The following is a 25,214-nucleotide window of genomic DNA, read 5'->3' on the forward strand; positions in this document are numbered from 1 at the left end:
AGTCAATGCTTCTTCTGTCTTCTCTGAATTCCAATAGTTCTTGTGAGTTACATCCTTCACCTTGACACCTAGCCTATGCTCTCTTGTGTGGTTACTAATTAGATCGATGCAAAGTGCTATAGACTGAGGTCAGTGTTCATCCATTTCTTAACTGATATGCAATAAATATTTGAAGAAAACATTTTTTTAATAAAAAGCTATAGAAAGATAAGACTGACATTTGTGACAAAAAAGCAAAAGCTGAGCTATTATTAATTTGTTAAATAATATGTGAGCATCTGTGCTGCAGGGAATAGGTGAATCTTCTTATATAATAAGTATAAGGTATAATAGCTTTTACTAAACATGTAGCTAAAATATCCCTCACATAAACATCTGAATTTCAAGTTTCTACACCTAGCTCCCCTTTTTCCTTACGTAAACTGACGAGCGTTTCCCAGTCACTCTGACTTAACTCAGGCTGTCCTTTTGGGTGACAGTCACTTTGATGAAAGCCCTACAACCAGGCCTTGTCTCTTCCTCTGGACAGATGTCTGCCCAGCATTTTTAGAACAGGAGTGAACCATATCAGACCTGGAGATCAACACCACAGTTGAGGAAATACCACAACTCCCCCAAATACATGATTCCTGAGCTACGAGCATTCATGGGCAGAACATCACTGTTTTCAGTCATCCAGGGAAAGGATTCACTTTCTTATATTAATGGCTTGGCTTTTAAAGAGATATTCTTTTCAGCTGAAAGCATGTCTGAGATGCCAATTTTGGGGTAGGACAGTTCAGTGCTCTTTGAGCGCCAGTGTGTTCCTGTTCTACTGTTAATTTTTTGAACCCAAATCCAAATCCCATTTATTTGCATTCTATATATTAACTAATGCTACAATCACTATTATCGCTTCTTACCGATAGCTTCTTCAAATGCAAATAAGACATTCTTCCCCTGGTCTATTAGCTGTCTGGCTCGGTTTCCCATCCACTTAAAGCCAGTTAGTGTTTCCTAAAGGGATAACCCAAAAGAGAAAGAAATGCCTTAGACCTTCTACAGAGAAAAAGAAATTTAAGAGCGCGTCCCAGAAACACCTTACCTCAAAGTGAAAGCCCTCCTTTAAGGCAATGGCTCGCAAGATTTTGGAGGAGACGGTGCTGGACAACATGTATATGTCTTTGAGGGCACTGTGATCTTGGTTCTTTTCTTTCCAAGAAGTAAAAAGCCACCAGCCCAAGAGGGCCCCCAACTCATTGCCTGAAAACACTCTCCATTCACCGCTGAAAGAAAGAACAACCAATGCATTGCTGTGATCTTAAGACAGACACTGAAGTGACTGGGACGGGACAATTAAGCCAAACGAGGCTCAAAGTGGTTTCTATAAGAGTGTTCTTGTCACTCTTGCTTAAATAACTGGTCGAAAAAGTGTCACTTCACCACAAACATCTGAGCAGCTACTCTGTCTCAATCGGTTTGCTCCAACATCCCATCTTTGAAGAGCAACGACACATAACACGTTTATTTGTCTTTGTCAAAGGGTTTGGCTTTAAAGATGACAGAAATATGCTGCCCCCGTTCCTCCCCTGCCCCCCACAGGATTATAGTGTGTGAATCTCAATTTTCGGTCTGGTCAGTATTGAGGTTCTGAGAGGTCAATATCCTAGTGTGTCTCAAGAGTGAGTTTGCACTAAAATGGTCAGGACACCACAGAACAGATGTGTGATTCATTTTCCTCTCCGTAGTCGGGTGGCTAGCAGTACATCTTGCGTTTTAGCATGTACCACCTTGCTTAACTTCCTAGAAAGTGATTAGAATTAAACCTGCTTGCTCGCTGCTCCCAAGACATCACGTGGGCCGTTTGACCTCCAAAACTGCTTGGACCCTGCCTGCTTTTCATCTTTCCCCTCCACTTACGTCTTATTCCTCTGCACAAACTCTATGGCCAAACTTGTCTTAAACACTGGGTACCCCAGTGCTATTCCTCTCTGCTCCACTCGACCTGAATTCAACGTTTCCTTGAAGGTACAGCTCCTGCAGCAAACCCTTCAGTAAATACTGACCTGTAAATCCAGCACCAAACAAAGTACTTGCCTGCATTAGGAACTGAGTCATTAATTATAAAATTGATGATGAAACGAGAGAAGAGAAATAGTAATTTCAATTCCAAATACACCCTGGGCTGTTTACTCTGCCTTCTGCTCGCCAATCATCGTGTGGGCCCCAGAACTGCATTTTGCTGTATGTTAGAGGTTCAGTAACAGGAAGTTCAGTGAGGTGATGATGTGTACAATGAACAGTAAATATTTCCAGGAGCAGTTAACTGCTCAAGAAGTCACCCGTTATGTTTGCTACTACATAGGTAATCCCAATCAATTGTACCTGTCCTGCTTTTCTGCCACAGCGAGTCTATCAGCATCCGGGTCGTTTGCTAAAATGATTCTGGCCTTGGTTTTGTCAGCCAAGGCAAAAGATAAGGTCTGAAAAAGTAGGAAAAGAAAAGATTATTTCAGTCAAGAACTGAGCATATTGCCGTCTTTAAAATCATTCAGTTCTTGAGGAAAAAAAAAAAAACTTTCCCCAAACGAAGGCTGAGTTTTATTTCTGGAGCTGGTCTTGGCTGATCATGAATTACTTCCTAAGCCAGAGGTCAGATAATGGGAACAGCAACACACGACCCACACCTGCCCGTGGGGTTCACCTCACATTTAATAGCGTATGTGTGGCTGGACTGATGTTTCTAGGCCTTGCCAAGTGATCAACCTCAAAACAAACCAAAGTAAGCCAATTTGCTGAATATCACTGTTAACCTTTAAAAAGGCTAAAAGCGGGGTGCCAGTGTGGCTCAGTCGGTTGAGCATCTGACTTCAGCTCAGGTCACGATCTCATGATTCATAGGTTCGAGCCCCACATTGGGCTCTGTGCTGACAGCTCAGAGCCTGGAGCCTGCTTTGGATTCTGTGTCTCCTCCTCTCCCTGCCCCTCCCCTGCTCTTGCTCTGTCTCTCTCTGTTCCTCAAAAATGAATAAATGTTAAAAAAATAAATTTAAAAAAAGGCTAAAGGAACCATAATTTAAATAATTCTGCTTCATATTAGGAAAATTCCAGAATAAAAATATTAAGGAATAAAAAACATGTGATAAATATTCATTCCATTACTGTTTCTTTTTAACATTAAGAAATCAGGGTAAACTAAATTTTAACTTCATTAATTCAATTCAATTTAAAATATCATTTCAATTTCAGCTCTCACATCCTGATGCTAAGATGTGTGTTTGGAAGGTTCCTATAAGAAATGGATGACTAATAGATATAAATATTTCTCATGATAAAGTTGGGTTTTTTGTTTAGCACAATGAAAACACATAAAAAGGGGTGCCCTGGGTGGCTCAGTTGGTTAAGTGTCCACTCATGGTTTCGGCTCAGGTCATGGTCTCATGGTTTGTGAGTTCGAGTCCTGTGCCAGGCTCTGTGCTGGCAGTGTGGAGCCTGTTTGGGGATTCTCTCTCTCTCTCTTTCTCTCTCTCTCTCTCTCTCTCTCTCTCTCCCCCCACCCCATTCACTCTCTCTGTCTCTTAAATAAATAAAACTTTACAAAACTAAAAAAAATACATAAAAATTATTTTACTTGATAGTAAGAAGTTTCAATATAAGAGGTAAGTTTTAGGACAAAAAAGATTAGGTTACCAAGACTCCTTTACCCTCTTCAGGATTCGGGTATTTCACTGTTGGGAACTCAGGATCGGGATCTTTCTGTTCAGGAACAGCCTCAGGAGGAGCAAAGTCAAAAGCCTTGAAAGCCGACTGCACGAAGTCATGACCCACGCCGTGGACAGAGGTGTGCACAAACTTCACCTTGGTCTCCCTGTTCACACTCCTAGGATTAAACATATGATGAGAAAGGATAAAATACAGATAAAATATTTAAATATGGCTTGCAAAACTAGAAACTTTGCTATTAAGGAACCAGATTGCTAAGAAAGGAAGAAATCAATGTAATAAAGATATATAAGACAACTATCTAATTCCATTTAAAAAAAGAAGCAGGGTGCCTGGGTAGTTCAGACAGTTGAGTGTCCAACTCTTGATTTTGACTCAGGTCATGGCCTCACGGGGTTAAGGGATAGCCTGCATCAGGCTCTGTGCTGACGGCACGGAGCCTGCCTGGGATTCTCTCTCTCCCTCTCCCTCTGCCCCTGCCCTGTGCGTGCTCTCTCTCTCTCAAAATAAATAAACATTAAAAAGTTTTTCAAAAGAGCAAAACTTATTCACTCTTTCCCAAATATATACCCTACTCCCAACATATTCATGCCTTAAATTTTACTCTGTAGTTATTTCCAGTAAATCTGATTACTTTCAGAGTCTGTTTTATGCGATAGCTTTTGCACCTAGAGTGGGATTAAAGAAAGAACTCTGGGCTCAGGTTCCAGGAGAGACTCAGCTGCTCGTGGGTGCCCACCTGTAGCTGTGCTAGGGCCTCAGTTCCAAGTCCTCTTAACTAGCTTCAAAATGGTTTTCAAAATGTCCCTTTTAACAAAATGTGATGGAACATCTTATATAGGGATGTATAAAAATGTTTTTTCTTTGTCAAGTAACAATCCTATTGGTCAAACTGCCTGGCTCCGGAGACTTAAAATAGAATAACAGTAAATATCAAAAGTAAAGGTAATAGAAAGGTAAAAATAAGACTTAGAAAAATTCCAGTGTTCTGACTGCTGGAATCTTAGGTTATTGTCCATTTCTTTTGAAAGTGAATAAATGCACGAGGTCTTCTCTTAAAATAAGAAATAAAATGCATCCAGAAAAATAAATATGCTAAAGACTAGTGAGAACAAACCTGAAAAAAATCACTCAGATATTAAAGTGAATTATAAAGCTATCATAATTAGAAGGGTTTAGAACTAGATATAAAAAGGCAGATTAGAAGAACAGAATAGAGAGCAGAAGTAGATCAAATTTGACATAGAAAATATATATGAGAAGCTTCATCGTTAACATGCTTTGAAGACAGACTCTGAATTTAGGAGCTCTGCCACTTATAAGCTGTGTGATTGTTGGTTATTAACTTAACCTCTCTGTGTCACAAGTTTTTCATCTATAAAATGATAATACACCTGAACCTACCCTCAGCATTACTGTGAGGATTAAAATGAGATTAAATTAATTAGCACAAGTGAAAGTCCTATAGAAGTTATCTATATAAGCACTCAATTTTTGTTAGAAATTGTTTCATAGGGGCGCCTGGGTGTCTCAGTCGGTTAAGCATCGAACTCTTGATTTCAGCTCATGTCATGATCTCAAGGTTCGTGAGTTCAAGCCTCATGTCGGGCTCTGTGCTGAGAGTTCAGGGCCTGCTTGGGGTTCTCTCTCTCCCTCTCTCTGGCCCTCCCCCACTGGTATGCCCTCTTTCTCTCTCAAATAAATAAATAAACTTCAAAAGAAAAAAAAGAAATTATTTGATAAAGGTGATATTTCCAATTAAAAGAGACAGTTTTTTAATTTCCAATTAAAAAAGATAGATTCTTCAATTTAATGCATTGATATAACCACAACACTTAAAAAAAAAAAAAAGCCCCAATCTGCTTTCTTATTTTGTGTCTCAGGCACAATTAAAAATCACTAGTGAAAGAAAAGATTTAAACATTATAAAATGTAAATATGCAAGTCCCAGGGAAAAAAAAGGGGATTTTTAAAAATAATCTTGGTGTAGAGAAAGTCTTAAATCTGACATAAAATTCAGAACTCATAAATTAAAAAGTCAACTTTTTAATCAATTTTTTATAAGATTTCATCCAAAAGTTTCAATAAAAAAGTCCAAAGGCAACAAGAGCAGAATGGAAAACAATATTTGAAATAAATGAAGACTAGTTTTCTATGTAAGCAAAGAGGTTTCACAGATGCAAAAAAATGAATAAACACATAGAAAAATATAGGCTAAATGGATATGAAAAAATAGTTTATTCATACTTAAAGAATCCAAATAAAATATTACCTTTTTTTTTTTTTTTTAAGAGAGAGAACAGGAGGGCAAGTGCAAGTGGGGGAGGGGCAGAGGGAGAGAGAGAGAAAGACTGTCAAGTAGGCTCCATGCCCGGTGCAGAGGGCACACAGCCCGACTCCCAGCGGGCTCTCAGGACCAGGATATCATGACCTGAGCCAAAATCAAGAGTTGGACGCTTAACTGAGTCACCCAGGCGCCCCCAGACACTCCTTTCATCTAGCAGAATAAGAAATTTGATAATACTCAGTATGGGTAAGATGTGTGGATCATACACTGCTAAGATATACTCGATATATTCCATCATTGTATTTGATATTGTTATGATAACGTTGGTGGGAGTGTCCATTAGAATAACATTTTTGGAGAGCAGTCTATTAATCATTGCCAACTTTGTAAATGCACGTAGAACGCTGATGCCAGAAATGTCTCCTATGACGCACACGCACAGGTGCGCACACACAGGTTCTCCAGGAACTGTGCCGAGGCGAGCCGCCAGTGCTCTGAGTAGCAAACAACTCGAAACCCTTACCCTCGTACACGCCAGTTGCAAAATGGTCGCCAGTATTTAAAAATTAGGAGATTTCACATGGAAAATTTAGGTTTCTCATTTCTCTTACGGAGAACAAATCAGGTGATCTGGCCGCTCTGGACTTCCATTTGCACATGCTAACACCCAGCCTGTAGGGCCGCTCCCTTCAGCTGCAACTGGTCCCAGTGGTCCAACAAATACAATATTAGAGACGGTCTAGAAATTATGCTTCTTTAAAACCAGTGCTTTCTTGCTGGAGGACAGTCAGCAGTGGTGGGACCCACAGCATGCTACAGAAGGACCACACGGTTACTCAGCTGGTCTGCTTCTTACCTAACTGTACGTATCAAGTCTCTGAGCCACCGGGTTAAATCAATGTGTACAGCATCCCTTACAGCAGAGGAGTCAGGACTAGTAGGGGCTGACACAGAAGGTATCCATGACTAACTGGGGGGAGAAAGGCACGGAACAAACTACACGCACGCTATATTCCTGTTTATGGTTTTGAAACACACTACACATACAATATGCTAGCATATGCACAGAAAATTTCTGGAAAGATACAAAACATCAGTGTTTCCTTTTGCCATGTTTCAGCAAGTTTTTTTTTTATATACATATACACATACACACACTCACATGCATATATACACGTGTGTGTAGATGTATGTATATATATACGTATCTATGATTCTACCACAGAGGTCACTGAAGTACGAAGTATGGCCAATATGTCAGCCACCTGCTTTTGTAAATAATTTTTTTTTTTAACTGAGCTATGTTTGTTGTCATTCACTCGTGTTTCATCTATAGCTGCTTTCCTACCACCACAACAGTTGGGTAGTTGTAATAATACAATGGCTCACAGAACCAACAAAATTTATTATCTGTCCTTTCAAGAAAAATGCCCAACCCCTGACTTACGGCCTCTAAAACCAGATACAGCTACAGAAGATATACCGAGTGAAGAGAAAAAATTAATGAAAACTGATAGAACTTGGCTGAATCACAAATTTCAACTCACTTGAGGTGAATTTACAATCCATTTACCTGTGAAAACAGTATTTTTTCAGGTCTTCAAAGTAGCTCTTATTGATGGAAGCACTTGGGTCATGAAGCAGTGGACTGCCATTAAGTAAAGAATCATCCCAAGCTTGAGGCCATGGCTCTAGATTTTCTTCAATAGCTCGAGAAATCCCTTTGTCATGAGGAGAGGTGATCTGAGCTCCGTTGTCCCAGTAGACCTGGAGGATGTAGGAACATATCCAGATGGCTTAGGGTCAATGGAAATAAAGCCTCTGTTACCTATACCGTAAAGGTATAGGATGCACATAGAAGGATACAGGTGTGGAGAGAAAAAAAAAAAAAAACAGAATGAATACCTTGTAACCATTATCTTGCTTTGGGTTATGGGAGGCAGTTATCATGATTCCAGCACAGAGTTTCAAATGCAGCACTGTGTAGGGCTGTGCAGGCAGGAAAAAAGAACCGTTTCAAACAAAGAACAGGATATACTTAGTGTGTTTATCGTATATTATTTGTATCGATGTTTCCTTTAATAAACATAAATAACGCATCATTCAGTATTTTTGTGCCACACCCAAGTATACTTATATTTCCCTTAGCGTGAACTCATGGCTCAAAACTCTAGGATGTGCACCCTAACAAGGCACGTGGGGATTTTCCTAGGTGCCTTCTTCTCATTCTGTCTTCCACTTGGTAGAGCGAGAAAACTGTTCAAACAAAAAGGTCTAATCTTTCATTTCACATTCTTTTAAGCCTTCTGCTTGGGACAGAAGCGTCTGGATTCAGTTTCTCCCCTCCAATGGCTTTCTCTTCTTTCCCATTTGCTTTTAGGAAACGGTGGAGGGAAATGAAGAAATGGAGACTGCTCCTGTAGCTTGCTCACTTATGTCCTACTCCAGGGTTAGAAATCCTTCCCTTGTATTTCTACTCAGCCCCCCACCTTTACAAGACTACTTCTCCAAATGGGGAGAGGGGCTGGCTTAGCCTCCCTATGATACTGCTTTTGAGACTTCCTACACACAGGCAACCGGAGATTCTAACCATCTGTCCCCCTCCAGCCTCCCAGCAAGCATCTCTGTGGTCATTTGTCCCTTTAGGAGTTATTTTCCATCCCCGAAGCAAAGAAAAAAGGAGAACCACTCTACAGCATGGGGAAGTGATCACGACACACTCCTATGATTCGTGTCTGATATAAAAATCATGGCAGTTAACACTTATATAGTACAGAAGCCCAAGGATGCTTGAACACACTGCAATCTTTCCATCAAACCATGAAATCTGAGCTACGTTTGCATGGGACATCGTGTGTGAATTGGCTTATTTACAATCTGGGAGGTGATGCACCTTCCTGTCAGCTCACTAGAGACAGAAAGCACCACACTGTGGGGCTGCCTTCTGTATTTATACGTTCTCTTCTCCACTCCATGTAAATAACTGCATTCTAAGCATGTTGTTGGCTTAATTTCTGAAAATGCATATTCTCAGCATCTGGCCCTGTTCCTAAAAGTTCTAGGTACTTAAAAACAACAGTTGTCATAGTCCCTATTGTCTTTTTCTTTAGGTTCTGCTATATTAAGGATTATATATATATATATATATATATATATATATACACACACACACACACACACACACATATATACACACATATATATATACACACATATATATATACACACATACACACACACACACACACACACACATATATATATATATATATAAAATCTTACTAAAATATGCCAAGCATGCTTCTTGTCCTGGTCATGAATAGCGTTTAGAACGAAACATTTGTATAAAAAGTTGGCGCATCAACTTCAAAAATATTCAGGGTAAGGCACAGTTTGAGGTAAATTCAGATTTAGACCCAAGACATTTCCTTTGGGACCCGAGACGTTGTGCCAGTGAGAAAAACAACTACAAATCAAATGAAAACACAGATGACCAACAAAATATTTTGCTAACTAGCTAAAATATCCTTTTAATGGTAACTAAAGGAAAACTGCACTTAGAAAAAAATCAGTTCTGGGGCACCTGGGTGGCTCAGCTGGCTAAGCATCCGACTTCAGCTCAAGTCATGATCTCACGGCCTACGAGTTTGAGACCAGCATTGGGCTCTGTGTTGACAGCACAGAGCCTGGAGCCTTCTTCGGATTCTATGTCCCCCTCTCTCTCTGCTCCCCACCTCCTCATACTCTGTCTCTCTCTCTCAAAAATAAAATGTTAAAAAATAAAAAAAAAATAATAAAAATTAAAAAAAAAGAAAAAAATCAATTCTGACATACTGAAAGTTGAACACCATACAAGTATTACTAGAATGTGGGAAAACATGTCCAGAGAGATGAGAGAATGTCTGATAAATGCCAAGGGACTCTTCTGTCACATAAATACCCAAAGCCCAAAGACTAAAATGCAGCCATGTCCTATCCCTGACCCCGTGATAGAAAATTATAAACAAAAGGGATACTTACCACAAAGGGGGTTGGGGTTATATCCGAAAAGAGGTACACAGGAATCCCTTGGGTAATAAATGTGGTTGCAGCAAGTCGGGCAAATCTGGAAATGCAGTGTGATGGGGGAGAAAGGAGAACAGGGCTGTCAGGACTGTGCATGACAGTGAAGCAGGAAATGAATGCCCGCCCACTTCTTTAGGTTCATTTGTTATATTTCCATTGGCATAGAGCATTCAAGCTGGAGGAATCTTAGGAGTCGTCTCGTTCCACCCCTTTGTTTGACAGACATGGGACTAAGGCCAAGGAAAGCCAGAGAAGTCATCCCATGTCCAACGGCCACACAGCAGCTAAGCCAGGGCTGAGCCCAGCGGAGGGCAATTCTGCCCCCGTGGGACGTCTGCAGTGTCTGAGACATTTTTGATTGTCACTGGGGACTGGGGTACGTGCTACCAGCAGGCTAGAGGGCAGGGATGTTGCTGCACATCCTATAATGCACACAGCAGTCCCCAACAAAGAATTACCCAACCCAGTATGAAGTCACATGTCAACAGTGCAGAGGCTGAGAAATCCCAGTCTGAAGTTATCACAATCCAGCATGAGCCACACAGACTAGCATTTGATTAGATGTTCTCATAAAACATAAGGCATATTGACATATGTATGTGAGTATGCATGTGGTGTGTGTATGTGTGTGTGTGTATGTATACATACACACACACACACACACACACACACACACACATATATGGCATATATACATCTTGGCTCCATGAACTCGTTTAAGAAAAGATTCATTTTTAATTTATTTTTAATTTATTTTATTATTATTATTTTTAATACAATTTATTGTCAAGTTGGTTTACATACACTATATATAGTGTGCTCTTGGTTTTGGGGGTAGATTCCCATGATTGATCGCTTACATACAACACCCAGTGCTCATCCCAACAAGTGTCCTCCTCAATGCCTATCACCCATCTTCCCCTCTCCCCACCCCCCCCCCCCCAATCAACCCTCAGTTTGTTCTCTGTATTTAAGAGACTCTTATGGTTTGCCTCCTTCCCTCTCTGTAACTATTTTTCCCCTTCCCTTCCCCCGTGGTCTTCTGTTAAGTTTCTCAAATTCCACATATGAGTGAAAACATATGATATCTGTCTTTCTCTGACTGCCTTATTTCACTTAGCATAATAGCCTCCAGTTCCAACCACATTGCTGCAAATGGCAGGATTTCATTCTTTCTCATTGCCAAATAGTATTCCATTGTATATATGAACCACATCTTCTTTATCTATTCGTCAGTTGATGGACATTTAGGCTCTTTCCATAATTTGGCTATTGTTGAAAGTGCTGCTGTAAACATTGGGGTACAAGTGCCCCTATGCATCAGCACTCCTGCATCCCTTGGGTAAATTCCTAGCAGTGCTATTGCTGGATCACAGGGTAGTACTATTTTTAACTTTTTGAGGAACCTCCACATTGTTTTCCTGAGTGCCTGAACCAGTTTGCATTCCCACCAACAGTGCAAGAGGGTAAAAGAAGATTTAAATCTTTGACACTGACATTTTTCTCATCTTCCATGGTGGCTAGCTTAGGGCAGGACACAGAACTGGGCATTGAATCTTTCTTCCAGCTTGCGGTGAAATATTTTATCACAATAACTGAGCAGTTTTCTTCCAATGAACTACATTATACCATTACAGGATTAAGCAACCAGATATATATTCATTCTCTCCCCAAGTATTTCTTGAGGACCAGCCCACTCTTCTTGGAGCTGGGTGGGCACAAAGAGATCTCTGTGCTTTAACAACTCAAGTGTTAAAATTCTTAGGATCCACAGAAACACAAAAATGATTTTGACAGTTAGAAAAAAAATAAAGGCTCCATACAAGGAGACTCATAAAAAATAAAACTCAGCGAAAACAATATTAATAAAAATCTGAATTAAGTCTAAACTTCATTTATTAGAATTGAAGTGACTTGACATGTTTATCATGTGTTCTGGCTGCTTTTAAAGGCGCTGACTTAAAAGGAGCAAGGGAGACACTCAGCATATATGTTACATATACAAACTAAGTTACAGATCTGCACAAGAGAGATCCAATGTGTTCTCTGCATATGCTTGACAGCTACTGTTTATGTTTCCCACCAGATATTTAAAATTGGAAGATTAAAGAATAAATAAACTGTTCCTTACATAAAATTCTGAGACCAATCATTTCCAGCTCTTTAAGAAGTTTCCATTTACTCATCACGAAGGTTTTACCAGGTATTGGTTTAATATTTATGCTACAAGTTCTAAACATCTTGCATGTTGTAGGTGATTGAGAGCGACCCTGAGCTCCACTCCATCCCATCAAACACTGAGACGTGAACCATAAACTCATATGGCAGTCACTTCAAGGAAATGATATGGCTCCAAGGCCAGAGCAAGAGATATCTGTAACTTCACTGATAACGTGAACATGTTTGAAGGATATATCAACCAGAAGCAGGATAGTCAGCCTAAAATGAAGCAATTTCAGAAGCTAAACAGGCACCGTTGGCCACATACGTGCACTGGGTGCGCTCTGGCTGGAGGATGTGACCTGCCCCTGGGGCCAGGAAAGCGCATGCTTATGCCCTAATTCTAACTGTAAATTCACGAAGTGAAAACTGACAAACTGATATTCTGGCTGATACTACATCACTCTCTTACAAATACAGGGCTACAGTTTCTCTCTTGCTTTGTTGACAAAAAACACATTTTTGAGCCTGCAGCTTAAAAGCAAAAATCTTATGTCATTCTGAGTTCAGTCTGGTGGCTGGTGTCATCTAATCTTATGCCCTGGCTATGTTCCCCTCCTCAAAGCTGCACATTGGTTCCTGTCAATGCTTCTCTCTTAGATTAGAAACTCCTGATGGACAAAGATTAGGACTCTATGAACTCATCCTACACTATCTAAAGTTATGGAGACTTTTCATCAATATTAAATATTTGTATGTTCTTCTAACCTCAGAAACTACTAATACTCTTACTCTGGAGTGACAAAAAAATTCATCATAATAGGGGAAGTGTTCAAGTAAAAAAGGGAGTCGAGAGCAGCGGTTGGCAATCTACGGCCCATTTTGTAAATAAAGTTTTACTGGAACACCACCATGCCCACTCAGCATGTAAAACCTATGCCTGTGCTTGTGCTCCACGCCAGAGTCGAGTAGTTGTGACAGACTGTACAGTCCACAGTGTGTAAAACGTTTACTACTGACCTTTTAGAAGTAAAGTTTGCTGACCGCTGGTGTCAGCTTTGTTACGCTGAAATTGTGGCTCCTTCTCTCACGTCATGATCTCAGAGCACAGAGATAAAAGTACACTTTATAGGCTGTTGTGACAATGAAATGAGTAAACACCTGAGGGCCTAGTTCATATTCAGCACTCAAATAATTGCTATTCCCCTCATCACCGTCATCGTCTGCCTTTGGTTACAAGAGGGTCCCAGTGGTTTGGAAACAATCTAAGAATGCAGCTTAAAGCAGGTGTTCAAGAATGGGAAGAAGCTCCTGCGGCTTATGAATAGTGGAGGAAAAAAATGACATAAGAGGAAGAAAGCGAGAGGGAGAAATAATGTTGCCCGTTTAAAAAAATGTCTTTCATTTAGATACATATTAACTTCTAAATTGTCTAAATAATCTCATTCCCTTAAATGAAAAACCAGAATTCTTAAAGTTGCAAGGCAGAATGGACTCCTTTTTATAGTTAAGCCATGTAGCTGACAAATGAATGTAAAGTGATTAAAAACAAGCCCACCAAATACACTACCAAAAAAGGCTTCTTCAATATCTTTAAATACCTTCTGCTGTTGCCTCCACTTGGTGGATGAGCTCGAGCATCGAAGCTAATCACAACACCTCTTTGCTTCAGGTCACTGAATTGTTTTTCCAGGTATCTGCAAAATCCCTAAAAAATATCCCACGGATAATGAAACACACTGAACAATAAGAAACTAACAGCTTCAGTTATTGTCTAACTATATGTATCAGGTACTGTGCTAGATACTTAGTATCTATTATCCATAACCCCCAGATGAGTTTTGCCAAGGAATCCCATTTTATGGATGGGAAAGTTAAGGCTCAGGGAGGCTTGCCAGACACATGAACAGCAGAGCCTGGATTTCTGCCTGGGTCTGGTTGCAGGCAGTATAGTGCAGGGGTTCAAAACACACAGCATCTGTGGGCTTCATACTCCACTCTGCCACCTATGAGCAAATGACAAATCCCTTAATCGCTTGGTGCCTCAGTTTCCTGTTCTGTTTTCTACGAAAACAACAGTACCTACCCCAAAGGGCTGTTTTAAGGATTGAATTAATATGCTAAGTGCTGACAATCCAACACCAAGTAAGCACTATGTGTTTGCTGTTATGAACATTATTTTTATTATTTTCCTTTAAAGTCTATATTCCTCCCTTTACACTAGTTCTAAAATGTCTGGGGACAGGGAAGTGTTTCAGACGTTTCAGCCTACTCGGTAACATCAGAAGGTCAAAGAAACTTAATATGCTTTATAAGCTTTTGGCAATCATCTGGTCTAAACCTGTTCTACTTGTGATCTTGTTTTCTAGCAAGCCAAACTTTTATGGAGGCCTTATCAGTCTAATTGCATGGCATAGCCAATTATACACATAAAAATTGTGCAGAGTTTGGGCTATTATCATCTGCCTACAATTAATGGAACATGCAATTCCTGTATCTCAGTGTGTGCAATAACCTCACATCGATCTGAAATATGAAAGATTAGAAAACAGTGAACTTTGAACTCAATAGGTTTATATCACTGGACAAAAAAAGGTTTTATTACAGAACAAATAGAACTCTGGCTGACTGGGTAAGAATATTACTTATTTCACCTCGACTGCAGGAAGTCTTTTTTTTTTTGGTCCCCTCCCTTGAAGGAAGTCTTTTAAAAATAAACATAACTTATTTTTGGTAGGGGAGATACTTCACAGTTTTGTGGCCAGAGCAGTACCCGTTGAGAATGCCTTCAGTTTTCCCCCAAAATATTGTGTTGGGCTGATCTTCTGAGTTTGAGTGATATAGGAAATAAAGACACATGTGCGTTGGTTTTGTGGGTTTTCCAGAAGGTACTCAGATGCTTCTAAGGCTTCCATCAGCGACAGCACCCTCTCCCCAGCCCCACTCAACCCCTGTCCTATGGCCCCAGTGTTTAAGGGCACAAAAAGCACTCAGTGTAAGCCCAGAACCCTAACAGCACCAAACTTCTTTAAAAAAAACTCTGAGGCTGGGGCACCTGGGTGACTCAGTCAGGTGAGTGTCTGACTTCAGTTCTGGTCATGATCTCTTGGGTTCATGAGTTGAAGCCCCACATTGGTCTCGATGCTGTCAGTCTATCAGTGCAGAACCCACTTTGGATCCTCTGTCTTCCTCTCCTTGCCCCTCCCCCGCTTGCACTCTCCCCAAAATAAACAAATATTTAAAAAACAAAAAACAAAAAACACTGGGGCCAGCTGAGACTAAGGATTTGAGAAAATGGCTAAGGGAAGAGGGAAAGTTTATTCTAGAGAGGACTCAGTGTGGGATCAGGGAGGTTTTCAGAATTGAAATGTTATCAAGGGACATAATAAAGGAATTCTGTACACTTTCAAAATCTCAAACTATGAGTGGTTTGTCCTGGGAATCCTCTTTCTCTGATTTTGAAACCACTCCTAAGACTTTAAAAATGTACCTGCTGATGTCATAAAACTGTCGTACATTTAAACATCCTTGTCTCCCATTATAAATGTTCCAGAGTAGGCTGGATAATCAGGTCAAAGTGGTGGGGACTGTAGAAGAAATTATCACAAGGGGTGGCTGGTTGAATCAGCGGACCTTTAAAGGGTCTCCTCATTTCAGTTTTGTGGGATTCTTAACAATCACAAGGTCTCCTCTCAGAAGGGGCCAATTCCCCTAGGGGAGACGATGTGTGAGACAGGGCCTAAGACCTTTCTGAGGATAGATTTCATCATACTCAGAAACTAGATGTAGATGAATGTAGGAGAAAAGGCTCCGAGTTCATCTTGAATCCCTTAGAATCCCCTAGCAATTAAGCCGAATGGAGACGTAACCAACTGGACTTTCCAAAGATAGCCAGATGGATACATCCCATTCCCTGTGCTTCTCTAATGGGACAGTGACATTCCTCCATTGAGAGGTGGGTATCTATGTGCCCTCTCCTTGAACAGGAACAGCCTTGAGTCGTTCTAACAAACAGAGCATGATGGGAGTGAATTTGTGTGACTTTCAAGGCTAGGTCATAAAAATCAATACGGTTTCCAACTGTGCACACTCTCTCTGGATGCTGTCACTGGCTGCTCTCCAACCCATACTGTAAGGAAGCCCGGGGCACACAGAACGTTCCAGCCCCAGCTTAGCTCTCAGCTAAAAGTCAGCAGTAACTGCACACGTGTGCTTGAATGAGCTCTCAGGTGATTCCAGCCTCTAAGCTGGCTCAAGGGATGCCAGGTCCAGCAGAGATGAGCTGTCCCGACATTATAGATGTGTGAGCAAAATAAATGTGGTTGTTGTTCAAAACCGCTATGTTTTGGGCGATTAGTTATACAGCCCTGGTACCTAGAGCAGAGGGTGACTTTCCCGAGCGGCACGATCCCATGCAAACCATAAACTAGAACAGGATTCCCAGGCTCGCTCCATTCTAAGCCTTCCCTCCAAGAAGATCTCAGGGAGCCCTATGGCTTACAGAAATTTGTAGCCAGGGTTCCCATGGCATAAGTCCATACCCTTACACAAGACTTCCTTATTTGGGTTTCACTAGAACATGCTCAAGTCTGCCTTTTATGCTGGGAGATACGTGTAAGGTACACGTAATCATTAGTCATTTTTTCTAGCCTTTTTACCTTTCAGAGTTAAAGTCACCTACATTTTCTCTCTCTCTCTCTCTTTTTTTTTTTTGAAAGAGAGAGAGAACGTTTATGAGTGCACAAGTACAAGTGGGGGAAGGGCAGAGGAAAAGGGAGAGAGAATCCCAAGCAGGCTACATGTTGTCAGTGCACAGGCCGACACAGGGCTCGATCTCACAAACCAAACCTTGAGATCATGACCTGAGCTGAAATCAAGAGTCGGGCACTTAACCGACTGAGGCACCCAGGTGCCCCAAAGCCACCTTCATTTTTAAACAAGCATATGTAGTTGAAGAAAGAGAATAATCTGTTCTTCATTTCCCTCATAAACAAAACTCTGGGTACTCCATGGGAGCTCTTCTGTTTCATCAAAGGATTCATGTCTATTCCTAGCAGTTGGGTGTAGACTCTGACAGTAAAATTCACAAATGAAGGCAAAGGAACTCAGCAGTAATTTCCACCTATACTACAAACTAAAATGAAATAGAATCAGCTCCCGGGTATTCTGGTAGTTAGAAACGTTTTTCAATGCTTGCACCTGCTCCACCATTGCAAAAATTACAAAACCATAAAAGTCATCAGTTTAGCAGGTGGATTTGCACTGGAATGAAAGTTCCACAAGGGAATCTGTCTGTTTGAGTCACACTGTTATATCTCCAAAGCATGGCACAGAGTAGGCATTCAATAAATCTCTGCTGAATGAAAGGAAGAAAGGAAGGCTGTATGAATTTTTTTAATGTTTTTATTTATTTTTGACAGAGAGAAAGCACAAGCGGGGAGAAGGCAAAGACAGAGGGGATAGAGGATAGGGAAGCGGGCTCTGCTCTGACAGCAACGAGCTCGATGCTGGGCTCGAACTTATGAACCGTGAGATCACGACCTGAGTCAAAGCCAGACACTCAACCGACTGAGCCACCTAGGCTGTATAAATTTTGTATGAATTTTGAATTTGTATGAGTTTTGTATGAATTTTGAAACAAGTTACCCCTTTAACCAACTGCACAAGCCTTACTTTACTGAGTAAATGTCCCTGTGCCTTGGCAAACCCACAAGACCCGGCCATAATTAAAACAAATTAGGTCCCTCAAATGCAAAAGGAGCCTGGGGTTATATTAACTAGACATCAAGGCCATTAGACTGAGGAGGCTTAATGCCTTAATAGTCTATAGAAGCAAACCAAAGGCCAAGCCTGTAAATGCCTAAAGGTTAAGAAATTAAAACCTAAGGACAGCTAATCATAAACTGCCTGCAAGACATTCCCAAATAAGGCAACCACTCCCAATCCTCTAATTTCCTTGCCTTGCCTCTTCCTCTCCTATGTAAGTCTTTCTTCCAGCCCCTGCCAGTGGGATGCTAACTACTTCCGGTTTGGCACTGACCAATTCAAACAGAAACCAACTCTTAAAATGTTTAACATCTCTGCCCCTCCCCCCTTCATGCTCTGTCTCTCTCTGTCCCAAAAAAAAAAAAAAAAAAAAAAAAAAAAACGTTGAAAAAAAAAAAAATGTTTAACATGCCTCAGTTTTATCTTTTAACGCTGGGGATGTGTTAAGAATGATCAAGAAATATGAAAATGTGGTACCTGTGTAGTCTGGATGATGGTCAAGCCATTCATACGAGAAATTCCTGCTCCCATTGGGGCTCGAAGGCCAGCTGTCCCGAATTCCATTCGGGCCCCAAAGCATTTTTCTAGTTCTTCTTTATTCCCATCTGCAATTAGTTGTTTCACTGACTCCAAAGTTAAAGGATTCTGCAAAACAGAAATGTATACAACAGACACAGCCAGCTGAATAGCAGAATAAAAAATCTGAAATATATATTAAAAAAACCCCACAATGATTGAACCTATAGAGGAATAATGTATATATCTGAAAAGATACATATATATGTAAATATGTATACATATAAATATATACACATACATATATATATTTGAAGAGCCATATATATATGGCTTCTCAGTTTTGCAATTTGAAATATGAGTAAGTTTTTTTTTTTATTGTTAAACACAATGTTTCATTAGTTTCAGGTGTACAACACCCATGACTCAATTTTTTAAAAATTATAATGTGTGATACTGTGATATGATAAGAAATACTATTTTGGTTTTGTCCCTGGCTCCTAGAACAGAGCTTCTAGAACCCTTGGCATTTCCTGAGAGGCAGGGGTGAGAGTATCTTTTGTTATTCACAATAAGCCCCTACAAACCACACCGGGAGTTTATGCTAATAGAGTGACTCCTGAGGGTGGGGCTGGTTGCCAGGGGAACCAGCTTGGGATTGGTGGGCTCAGAGATTGAGTCCACTCACCAGTGGCCAATGATTCGATTGCGCCTAGGTTAACAGAACCTCCACAAAAACTCTCAGCAACTGGATTCTGAGGCCTTCTAGGCTGCTGCACACTTGGGGTGCTGGGAGGGCAGCATCCCTGGAGAGGGCGTGGAAGCTCTGCAGCCCTTCCCACACACCCTACCCTATGCAGCTTTCTCATTTGGCTGTTCCGGAGTTGTATCCTTTATAATAGAACTGGTAATAGTAAGTAAAGTGCTTTCCTGAGGGCTGTGAGTGGTTCTGGTAAATTATCAAACCCGAGGAGGGGGTCTCGGGAACCCCTGACTTATCACTGGTTGGCCAGGTGACAACCTGGGGCTTTGGACTGACATCTGAAGTGGGGGTAGTTTTGTGGGACGGCGCCCCTAAGCTCGGAGAGGGAGGTCTGTGCTGACTCTGGGTAGTTAGTGTCGGAATTGAGTTACATTGTAGGATGCCCAGTTGGTATCCATGGAGAGTTGGAAATTAACTTGCTGTGGAAAAACCACACATTTGGGGTTGGAAGTGTTGTGAGTATAAGAAAATAGTTTTTCTCCTTTATTATTTTTTTTTAAATTCTTTTAATGTTTATTTATTTTTGAGAGAGAGAAAGAGTATGAGCAGGGGTGCAGGAGGGGGCAGAGACACAGAATCCGAAGCAGGCTCCAGGCTCCGCTCTGTCAGCACAGAGCCTGATGCAGGGTTCAAACTCACAAACTGTGAGATCATGACCTGAGCGGAAGCCAGACGCTTAACCGACTGAGCTACCCAGGAGCCCCGTTTTCTCCTTTATGTTATTTTTTTGCCCATCAAGGCAAGTGCTTTTGGAGAAATGGAATGAACACATGGTTTTGTGATCTAACACCCAGAATGGAATGCCAGTCACATCATCACGTACCAACTCTGTGTACTTGGGTAGCCTACTTAGCTTCTTGAATTCTCAGTTTCCTTATCTGTAAAATGGGAACAGTCTAGAACCTCCTTTACAAGGTGGTTTGGAGGTACTTTACATCAAATTAATGTAAAACATTTTTCTCTGCTTGGCATTTAGTTCATTTTCTTCCCTAATATCTTCAAATTTTCCCACAGAGTTGTGAGATTATACAATTTAAATCAAAACCTTACTAGAGCACCTGGGTGGCTCAGTCAGTTAAGCGTCCGACTTCAGCTCAGGTCATGATCTCATGACTCCTGGGTTGGAGCCCCGCGATGAAGGGCCTGCTTGGGACTCTGCCTCTCTCCCTCTCTCTCTGCCCCTCCCCCGCTCAAGCTTTTTCTCTTTCAAATAAATAAATAAACTTAAAAAAAAACTTACTATTGTCATGTCATAATTCGTACAATTCTCTCAAATGTGACGCATGCAGTGGGTGCAAGAGACACATAACAAAAACCCCAATTCGTCGATGGGGATCCTCAGAAGTTAAGTGACTTGCTTGAACATTGACCTAGTGCCTTTTCTATTACATGAACTGTTTCAAATAGATGCTCATAGGAACCATTTAAGTTCATTTTACATTGCCCTATTTTCTTTGTACAAGAGTTGCAGAAAATGTTAAGAATGGAGGAAAATGAAAATCACATTAATTCCACATCAGGCTTTTAAAGTAAGACTTCAGAGGAACAAGAGAGTAAGCACTTTATCTTACAGTCACGATCCAGCTAAATGAACATGCAGCCAAGATATGCCACGCCATTAAAATTTGAAATGCTATTGCAATAAAACCTTTGCTTTCTGGAATGGAGCCCACATTACCATATTGTTCTACCTTGATTAGGATCAAGTAAAACCCTACCTTTTGGGTTAAGAGCGATAGCTGGTGATCCTAGAGCACCATCTGAGCAATCAGATTGTCAGGTGCCCTCAAGGAAGGGCTCAGATCTGGCACATTAAAGAGGTTCAATAAATATTTGCTGAGTGAATGAGAAAACACAGACTTTAAGGTCACACCCAATATCCAGTGATTCCCCTGTGTACAGGGTAGATTTGGAAAATGCCACCTGGCCTTTGATAGCCATAAAAGACCTAATAGCCTGAGAGAAACCAAAGGAGGCAGAGAGAGAAGAATACAAAGTCAAGAGGGCGGCAGAGATCAGAGCCGGCCCTGAGTGTGACTAAAGCTGACAGCTGAGACACAGGGGATGAAAGCACAGTGGAAATGCAGAGGGTGCCTGCCTTGTGCAGTGTGCTGTGTCAGGCCCTCTGCACCAGTGAGGGAGGGAGTGGACAGGGTCAGCTATACAACGTGGGGGAATCAGACCAGAGGGCTTGCAGTGCCTTTGGTGGGCAGGACGTTCTCCACGCGGTGTCTGTCTCAAACCAAGGAAGACGCTGAGACAGGAAAAAACAAGCAAGAGGAGCCGTAGAAATTAAAAACTAAAAAGGATAACATCCCCTTTGCCTCTACCCAGGGAAGTACTCTCTCTCCATATACGGATACAAGATCTTGCAGAAGTTAGGTTTTGACTTCTTCAAAGAGAATGTTTCATGGGTTTAAAACACATGATCAATTATGACTTTAAAAGGATTCTACCCACCTCAAGTTACGAAGTTATCACAAATGGAAACATTTTCCCCTCCCTAAAGAATTACCAGGCTGTCTTTCCAGGAAAAGAAAAGCCACCCAAGGAGTTGCCAATAGCATCCTGGGCGGGATGTGCTCACATTTCAAGTACAGGGGCCCCGGGGAAGGAGGAAGGCCTGGCCCCTGCTGACAGAGCTTACAATCTGCCTTCTTTCACCCTACCAGTATTTTACGTGTCTGCTAAGACCAGTGCCCTGTGTCAGGCTCTAAAAACCATGTAAGTTAGTGGAGGAGTGGACAGGCACAGCTGTATAATTTGTCTGGGCCCAGTGCAAAATGAAAATGTGGGACTCCTTGTTCAACAAGTGAATTTCAAAACAGGACAGCAGAAGATCGTACCAAGTGCTGGACCATCCTAGAACAGGGTCGTGCCACCCAACACATGTCCTGCCTTCGAAGTCAGCCCTGGCGGGCCAGACATTAAACAAATACACTTACAAACAAGTTTTTGTGGGTTTTTTTTTGGGGGGGGGGGTTTGTTTTTTGTTTTGCTTTGAGCAATGCAGACCAATTAGGGAGACATAATTTATCACTGGTTGCCAGGGAAGGCCCCTCTACATAAATCACATGTAAGTTCAGGCCAGAAACAGGAGTAACAGCTTGAGAAACAAACTCAGCAGAAGAGGAAGGAACATTCCCGGGAAAACAAACAGCCTGCCCCAAGGGGCAAGTAGGAGAGTTAAAGAAGGGAGGAGGTGCTGTCTGCTGCGGGGTCTCTTTGCTCCTGCACCTAAGAGAGTGAACAGGAGAAAAGCTAGCGGTGCTGTGCTCAAGGAGTTCCCTTCTGTCATTCCAACAAAGTCGGAGACCAGAAGAAAACGCCTGAAGCCAGGCGGGCCCAATCAGGAGCACGCACGTTCTCAACCAAGCACCTGGGAGAGGTGGATGGGAATACTGCTCCCTGCAAAGTTCCCAGGAGCAAAAGGAATAGGCTGGACGGAACGATTCTGGGTCTCTGGGGATGCACAGCGTACTACTAAAGGACGAGCCAGCCGTCCGAGTGACGCGGGCACGCGGGCACGCCCCAATTGGACGCGGCCCCAGAGCCCCGCCGAGTTCAGATCAGCTCGGGCTCGCTCTCCCTCTCCCGAACTTGGAGCCCCAGACGGCCAGAGGGCTGGCTTTGTCCCGGGACAACTTTTCCGGGCTTGCCCCGGCTTTGCCACGTGCAGGCCAAACACAAGGAGGCCTGGCCACCCCAGCTTCCTCCTCTTCCGTCTTCCCGCATTTGATGAGAAAAACAACTTAGTCTTTCTGAGTTGCTGCCAAGTCATTTTACTTTATAACCCTGCTCACACCCAGAGGGATTTCCGCCCCAAGTTTTCCTTTGCTTTTCCCGGGGCATCTTTTAAATAACCACTTAGAGTTCAGCCCGGGGAAAAGTTAGTGACCGCCGCCCTAACCACCTTATACTGGGTGCTTGCTACCCTGCCCTCTCTCCGGCTCCCCGGGACGTCAGACCTGGGACGGAGGACTGACCTTGCCCCGGCTCTCTGCATACCGCCCCCCTCTCCTTGAATCTGTAAGTAATACAACCAGTGAGTGGCTCTACTTCCTTTGTGTGGATGTATTGCAACCGCGCCTTGCATCAATATGCCCCGGTGGGTTCCACTTCCTCAAAGAGGGAGCCCGGCAGCTGAGGGAGCGAGCTGTGGCCTCAAGGGGGTGTCTCCCTATGACAGGTCGTAGCAGGTCGTAATCTGCATATTCATAATTCGGTACTCCACCTCCGTTTCTCCACCGGCCGTGGGCCCTGCAGCTGCGAGCGGCCGGAGGGAAGGAAGCTCAGGCACCCGCACTCCCCGCAGGAAAGGTGGGGGCTCCTGGGGCGTGCAGAGGAACCCCACTTCTCCATCCGACGCTCCCACACCCTGTCGTCCCTCACCTTGTCCCATCGCAGCCACCGCGCAGTCTCCTGGTCCAGCCGGGTGTCCATGCCGAGACCGCAGCCTCCCGGAGCCGCCGCCGCTGTCTTCCAGGCGCTGCCAGCAGCCCAGTGGGGAAGGACTGCCCTTCCGGCCTGTCTGGGAGAGGCCCAGGCGGGGCCGGGAGACGCGGGGGCGGGGCGGAGAGAGGCGGAGGCGGGGCCGGGAGAGACGGAGGCGGGGCCGGGAGAGGCGGAGGAGGGGCCAGGCCAGGCGGAGGCGGGGCCGGGAGACGCGAAGGCGGGGCCGAGAGAAGCGGAGGAGGGGCCGGGAGAGGCGGAGGCGGGGCTGGGAGAACGCGCTGCTGGGAAGGGTGTGTTTTGGAGGAAAGTGATGAACTCAGTCTCTTAGCAGTTTAGCCGAGTGCCTCCGCGTGGACGGGGAGTGGGGAGAGGGTGGGGGAGGAGGAGCTGGGCCGGATGAGGGGGTAGTGTGGGAGGGGGGGCCAGCGTAGTGGAGGGTGGGGGGGAGAGGGGTGCCCGGGGTAGCGGGGGTGGGGAGGGCGTTGCTGAGACCAGGCATGCGAGAAAGTCTTTATCATCATCCTGAAAGTTCCCGAGGTCACCTCCATTCACGCAACAGCTATTCAATGAGTTCCTAGTGTGCGCAGGCACCTTGTCAGTGCTGGGACCAAGGATGAGTAAACTCAGATAGAAGCATAAAAGTTATGTGGAAATGCTGAGGGTCACAAATAAATGAGAAAATTTTGGAAAAAGAAGAACACAGTGGGAGGATTAACATGACTAGACGGAGGAACAGAATGGAGAGTCCAGAAATAAAATTACACATACATAGACAGCTTATTTCAGAGGTGACACTGTAGAGCAAGGTGAAAGGACTTTTTATTTTATTTATTTATTTATTTATTTATTTATTTATTTAATGGTGGTCAACTGGATATCTAGGTAGCAAAAAGGAAAAAGAAACTTGAGCCCCTGCTTCATATCACATACAAATACTACGCATTCCAGGTCAGTTGTAGGTCTAAGTGTGAAAAGTAAAATGAAAATTCTAGAAACTAAGGTAGGAGTACATCTTCATTACTTTGGGATCACTAAACCATGAAGAAGATGCATAGAGTGAGCATGAAAAGGCATGTGCAAGAACGTTTCTAGCAGCATTATCTCTGATAGCCCCAAATTAGAAACAATTTTGTGTCCATCAACAATACATTGGATAATACTGTGGTATGTTCACTCAATAATGTAACTAAATTATGATTCATACAGCAATGAAAATGAACAACTGTTATACACATTATGAACAAATCTTACAAATATTAGGTTGAAAGAAGCCAGGCCTTCTCTCCCACCTCCCCCCACCCGTCCCCCACCCCCATCCCTCCAAATACTGGACCATTCCATGTATATGCCATGGTAGGATAGGTAAAACTACAGGGAAAGAAAAAAGATCAGTTGGTCACAAGAACTGGGGATAGGGAGAGGGGTTGACTACAAAGGATACAAGGGAATTTGGGGGTGAGGGAACTGTTCTGTATCTTGATTGAGGTTGTGATAAACACA

General features: G+C 42.7%; 1 protein-coding gene across 1 annotated transcript in view; it reads right to left on the reverse strand.

Moving 5' to 3' along the window:
* PGM2 (phosphoglucomutase 2) overlaps positions 1 to 23,804 on the reverse strand; it is a 38,410-nt gene extending 14,606 nt beyond the window's left edge. The window contains exons 1-10 of the mRNA XM_007098922.2: positions 23,652 to 23,804; positions 18,458 to 18,625; positions 13,816 to 13,922; positions 10,010 to 10,094; positions 7,895 to 7,978; positions 7,563 to 7,756; positions 3,670 to 3,859; positions 2,365 to 2,462; positions 1,085 to 1,265; positions 903 to 996 (exon numbers count right to left, since the gene is read on the reverse strand). Coding sequence (XP_007098984.2) covers positions 903 to 996; positions 1,085 to 1,265; positions 2,365 to 2,462; positions 3,670 to 3,859; positions 7,563 to 7,756; positions 7,895 to 7,978; positions 10,010 to 10,094; positions 13,816 to 13,922; positions 18,458 to 18,625; positions 23,652 to 23,702 — 1,252 coding nt within the window. The 5' untranslated portion in view covers positions 23,703 to 23,804. The remainder of the gene's footprint in view (positions 1 to 902; positions 997 to 1,084; positions 1,266 to 2,364; positions 2,463 to 3,669; positions 3,860 to 7,562; positions 7,757 to 7,894; positions 7,979 to 10,009; positions 10,095 to 13,815; positions 13,923 to 18,457; positions 18,626 to 23,651) is intronic.
* Between the last annotated feature and the right edge of the window lie 1,410 nt (positions 23,805 to 25,214).

Source organism: Panthera tigris, chromosome B1, assembly GCF_018350195.1.
Source record: "Panthera tigris isolate Pti1 chromosome B1, P.tigris_Pti1_mat1.1, whole genome shotgun sequence".
Lineage (NCBI taxonomy): Eukaryota > Metazoa > Chordata > Mammalia > Carnivora > Felidae > Panthera > Panthera tigris.